This window comes from Macaca fascicularis, chromosome 10 (genome assembly GCF_037993035.2).
Source record: "Macaca fascicularis isolate 582-1 chromosome 10, T2T-MFA8v1.1".
NCBI lineage: Eukaryota > Metazoa > Chordata > Mammalia > Primates > Cercopithecidae > Macaca > Macaca fascicularis.
Genome location: NC_088384.1, coordinates 61,620,001 through 61,625,629, shown reverse-complemented (window position 1 = coordinate 61,625,629; position 5,629 = coordinate 61,620,001). Strand labels below are relative to the sequence as shown.

Here is a 5,629-nt window from a genome sequence, read left to right as displayed (position 1 = left end):
TTGCTGGGCTTGACATTTTCTCTGCTGGGCTTGGCATTCCCTTGGCTGGGTTGGGTGTTTCCTTTGGGCGGTGGGGGGCGGGGTTTGGCCCTTCCTGGGGGGGGCGTGGGGTCACCCCGGGTGGGCGTGGGCTTTCCCCGGGTGGGTGTGGATTTTCCCTGGGTGGGGTGGGCCGGGCTCCAGTGCTGGGGTTGGCAGATTTTGGCTGGGATTGACCTTTCTCTTCAAACAGATCGGAAACCCAGAGTTTCCTGCTAGTTGGTGAAACTGGTTGGTAGAGGCGATCTGCTCGCTACTACCGGCCTCCCCTGGCTGTTCAAAGCAGATGGTGGCTGAGGTTTCTTCAATACCCGCTGCCTCCGCTGTGAAGAAGCCATTTGGTCTCAGGAGCAAGATGGGCAAGTGGTGCTGCCACTGCTTCCCCTGCTGCAGGGGGAGCGGCAAGAGCAACGTGGGCACTTCTGGAGACCAGGACGACTCCGCTATGAAGACACTTAGGAGCAAGATGGCCAAGTGGTGCCACCACTGCTTCCCCTGCTGCAGGGGGAGTGGCGAGAGCAACGTGGGCCCTTCTGGAGACCAGGACGACTCCGCTATGAAGACGCACAGGAGCAAGATGGCCAAGTGGTGCTGCCACTGCTTCCCCCGCTGCAAGGGGAACGGGGAGAGCAACGTGGAAGCTTGGGAAGACTACGACGACAGCGCCTTCATGGAGCCCAGGTACCACGTACGTGGAGAAGATCTGGACAAGCTCCACAGAGCTGCCTGGTGGGGTAAAGTCCCCAGAAAGGATCTCATCGTCATGCTCAGGGACACTGACGTGAACAAGACAGACAAGCAAAAGAGGTAACCGGGCCTGGGCTGGGAGGAGGCGGGACGTGGGGGGATGATGGGGACATACCCTCCTGACTGGGTAGGGATCCTGGCTTTCTCTTCCTCCGCAGGCCTCACACCACCCTGGGTGTGGAAACCTCAGAGAGGTCAGGGCACAGGCCCTTTACGAACAGCAACACAGAAACAAAACTTTAGCTGATTTCCAATCCGATTATAATTTCCCTCACAGAACACTAATAGACTGTTTTAAAGTGACTTAACTCGCAAAATTAAATCCATGCAGCAGATTATTTTTAATGTACATATTTTAAAACAATGTTCTATACATTATAGAAAGGTGTATATTGAGAACTAAGTCCCATAATGTATCAACTTCTGGGCGAAATTTTTTCAATTAAAATCCAATATGGATTTTATATCAATGTACTTTATGTAAATATGTCCTTTACTGAGGAACCTTACAAGGAAACTGAAATGGGAAGATGGTTCGTGTCCTTGAATAGGAAGATTCATTTTTCTTAAGATGTGAGCTTTTTCTGTGTTTATCACTTTTACATAAGCCAAATAAAAATAGCAAAGTTTTAGCATTTTTAAACTGCACATCCTGTATTTTATTGCTGTAATAAATTAATTTTTTGTACCAGAATGGAAAAAGACTTGCTTTTCCAGATATCAAAATGTGAATGTGCTATTTCCACAAATTGTTTACTAACAGCTGAAAATATATCAATGAATAGAACAGAATAGGAAATCCAGAAATACCCAAATATATGTAAGAATTTAGCACTTGATAATGGTGATGTTTCATATTGATAAAGCAAGATTAATCATTAATAAATGAAATGCATGCTGTTTGGAGAAAACTAGCTAGATTTTTATGTCACAAAAGTAATTTCCTGGAGTATAGATTAAAAATTTTAAATATACAAAAGGAGAAAAGTACCAGAAGAAAACACAAAAGCCTATTTATATATGCAACTATTTATTTGTTTATTTATTTTTCTGGGACAGAATCTCACTCTGTTGCCCAGGCTGGAGTTCAGTGGCGCAATATCAGCTCACTACAACCTCCGCCTCCCGGGTTCGAGCAATTCTCTGCCTCAGCCTATTGAGTAGCTAGGATTACAGGTGCCCGCCACCACACCCAGCTAATTTTTTGTATTTTCAATAGAGACAGGATTTCACCATCTTGGCCAGGCTAGTCTTGAACTCCTATCCTTGTGATCCAGCTGCCTCAGCCTCCCAAAGTGCTGAGATTACAAGCCTGAGCCACTGAACCAAGCATATATGTGCAGATATAATAAAATAAGCTGAATTTGAGATTGGGCAAGGTACTTTTTTGCATATCTACCAGTGACCTGTGCACATAGGAAAACGTAGTGTTCCTGGTAAGATAAGGAAGGAATTTAATTTAGAAGAAGAATGAAATACTGTTTTCTATTTAAGTTAGAAGAGGAATGAAAGGCCAGCTGCGGTGGCTCACGCCTGTAATCCCAGCACTTTGGGAGGCCAAGGCAGGTGGATTACGAGGTCAAGAATTTGAGACTAGCCTGGCCAGCATGGTGAAACCCCGTCTCTACTAAAAAATACAAAAAATTAGCCAGGCATGGTGGCATGCACCTGTAATCCCAGCTACTCAGGAGGCTGAGGCAGGAGAATTGCTTGAACCAGGGAGGTGGAGGTTGCAGTGAGCTGAGATTGCACCACTACACTCCAGCCTGGGTGATGGAATGAGACTTCATCTCAAAAATAAATAAATAAATAAATAATAAAAATAAATAAATAAAGGAATGAAATACTGTCTTCTATCCACAAAGTTTGTGAGGGTGAAGAACAGTGGTACTTATGTAGTTGCTGAAAGTTTAAGCCGCTGCAACTTTTCTAACACACTTTGATGATAAGAACCACATGTTAAAAATGTATATGCCTTTTACCTATCAACTCTATTATACTGAAATATCTATATGAAATAGACACATATGTTTTTCTTAGTATTGCTTAAAATAGCAGTGTATTGAGAAGAGCTCACATAAAGATTTTATGCAAAAATTTCAGTGCATCCATAGGATGAAATAATATGTAACCATTGAAGGTGTCAGTAGATACAGAGATATGTTGACATGCAAAGATGTGCTTTGCTATATCAAGTGAGGAAAAAATCAGTTTGTTATACACCTACACAAACAGAATCTGCTCTTGTGTTACCTGAAAATATGTAGAAAACATAATCAAACTTATTTCTGGGGATTTGTAAGTGAAGTTCTTCCCTTTCTCTTATCTGTGATTTCTGCAATGAATATCTGAAAAGTTTTAGTTAAGTTTCATTAGTAATGAAATAATCCCTGGAAAGAGAAGGAATGTGCTACTTGCATAGATACAAATAATTTCTCACATTTTATTATTTATTTTTATTCCTGTGGATAGCTATCTTCTGTGAACTTTTACCCTCTTGAGAAGTAGAGGGTTTCTGTTTACCTGTTCCTGTAGATTTTATTGTATATACATTTTATTATAAAATTATATTTTCATTATATATATAAACATGTGTAAAAGGTATGAATTATTTTAGTTTAGTTATATATTTATGAAAACTAAAATAGCAAATATAAATGATCATTACTATTGTAAATGTATTGCTCTGCTCAACAGGAGCATTCTTTAAAAATATTGAACTCCTAAGCTGTGTTTATGCATTCTTTCAATCCGTTTAGTCATCAAACATAAGCCAGACACCTATTATGTGGAAGGCATATTCTACCATCTCTCAGGATCCTTCCGTCTTTGAAAACTTAATATTTACCTGCTGCTCCCAAGCAAGTTGAGAGATTTAAAATTGGGGCATGAGGAGGTAATCTCAATTGAAACTTTTCCTCCCTCCTTTCAAACAAAAGCATTTCTGAAGGTAGACAATAGTAAAAGATAACCCTCAACTACCCTTCTGAAAATGTATAAGTCTTGGGTAAAGACTGTTTTAGTACTTTTAAGAACCAAAATGTGGTACACAAATTGCATGGAATACTATGCAGTCATAAAAGAAAGAACGAGAGCATGTCCTTTGCAGGGACATGGATGGTGTTGAAGGCCATTATCCTTAGCAAACTGATACAGGAACAGAAAACCAAGTACCACACGGTCTCACTTATAGGTGGGAGCTAAATGATGAGAACACACAGACACCTAGAGGGAAGTGACACACACTGGGGCCTATCAGAGGGTGGAGGGTGGGAGGAGGGAAAGAAGCAAGAAATAGAACTAATGGGTACTGGGCTTAACACCTGAATAATGAAATAATTTGTACAACCAACCCCCTTGACACATTTTTACCTATGTAACAAACCTGCACATCCTGCACCTGTACCCCTAAAAGTAAACGTTGAAAAAAAGCTCCACAAATAGTTTCATAAATCCATTTTAAAAGGAGAAGAATTATAACAGTCTTAAATCCTAATATGAATGATTGGAAATATCTGATGTACATACATTGTATAAATCTTAAGTATTGATAAAAATGAGCCCATGCCATTCATTTGAATTTCAAGTTTTCTTCACCTTAAAGTTTTTGAAAACCAAAGTAAGAAATAGATTATTTTTAAAATTTGTTTGTGTTTTCACCTCAGCCCTCTTATTCCATAGTTCTTTTAAGAACTAACATTTATCTAAATGCTAGTCATCTGACTGGAACCGCCCCAGACCTGTTATATTGTAACATATTCTACTTAATGTAAGGCACCAAGGATTGTATGATGCCCCTTTATTGTATGTCTCAATAAGAGAATTATTTAAAACCTGCCAATTATAGTTATAGTAAATCATGAATTATAAGTGGTATTTCAGTGTGAGAAATGGTAAAACATAGAGACAATGATCATCTTAGAATCACTAAAATACATCGTTACCTGTAATCTTTAAAACATACCTGAAAGTGTAGGTATAATTGTATTATCTCACTGAATTCAAATGTTGTCTTTAGTGGTATTAGTAAAAATTATAATATCTTACAATTACTGAGCTGTTATTTGTGTTAGGAACTATTCTATATCTTTTGTGTAGAGTCTTATTTAAGCATTACTGTGGTTTCCTCTGAGAAATCTACTCTTTTCATTCCCATTTTATTGATGAGGAAATTGAGAGCCAAAAAGGGTAAGCAACAGCTGGGAAGCATCAGAGCTTCAAGTAGGATTCCAGCCCACGTTGAATGCCATCCAAGGGATCTGCTCTTCCTGTTCAAATAGGCTGCTCTTTCATTCATACAGTGAGTCATGAGGTAATAAGTAGTGTGCTTTCTTCAAAGGGAAATTAAGTTTGTTTTGAAGGCAGAGCAATAGCAGGCTATTCAGTGTTTGCAATTGCATGAATCATTGATGTAGCTGTAGATAGTGCACTACAATTTCCTAAAAAGTCTTCTCACTCTCATAGGACTGCTCTACATCTGGCCTCTGCCAATGGGAATTCAGAAATAGTAAAACTCCTGCTGGACAGACGATGTCAACTTGATGTCCTTGACAACAAAAAGAGGACAGCTCTGATCAAGGTATGCAGTAGTCAACTATATCAGCATGAGATGGCTTTGATTTCAATACATAGCATAAAAATGAGTTTTCTCATTTAAATAGAACTAGTTGGTGAAAGCTGTGGAATGTTGTTTTTCATTCCCAGGACTTATAATTTATTTTTGGTCTAATACTGACAGGCTGTACAATGCCAAGAAGATGAATGTGCATTAATGTTGCTGGAACATGGCACTGATCCAAATATTCCAGATGAGTATGGAAATACTGCTCTACACTATGCTATC

General features: G+C 39.5%; 1 protein-coding gene across 1 annotated transcript in view; it reads left to right on the top strand.

Annotated features, from left to right (window-relative positions):
* Nucleotides 1-325: 325 nt before the first annotated feature.
* Nucleotides 326-5,629, top strand: part of LOC135965566 (POTE ankyrin domain family member B3-like) — a 31,937-nt gene continuing 26,633 nt past the window's right edge. The window contains exons 1-3 of the mRNA XM_074003184.1: nt 326-846; nt 5,251-5,365; nt 5,525-5,629. The exon at nt 5,525-5,629 is cut by the window's right edge and continues 69 nt beyond it. Of these exons, the coding sequence (XP_073859285.1) occupies nt 326-846; nt 5,251-5,365; nt 5,525-5,629 (741 nt within the window). The remainder of the gene's footprint in view (nt 847-5,250; nt 5,366-5,524) is intronic.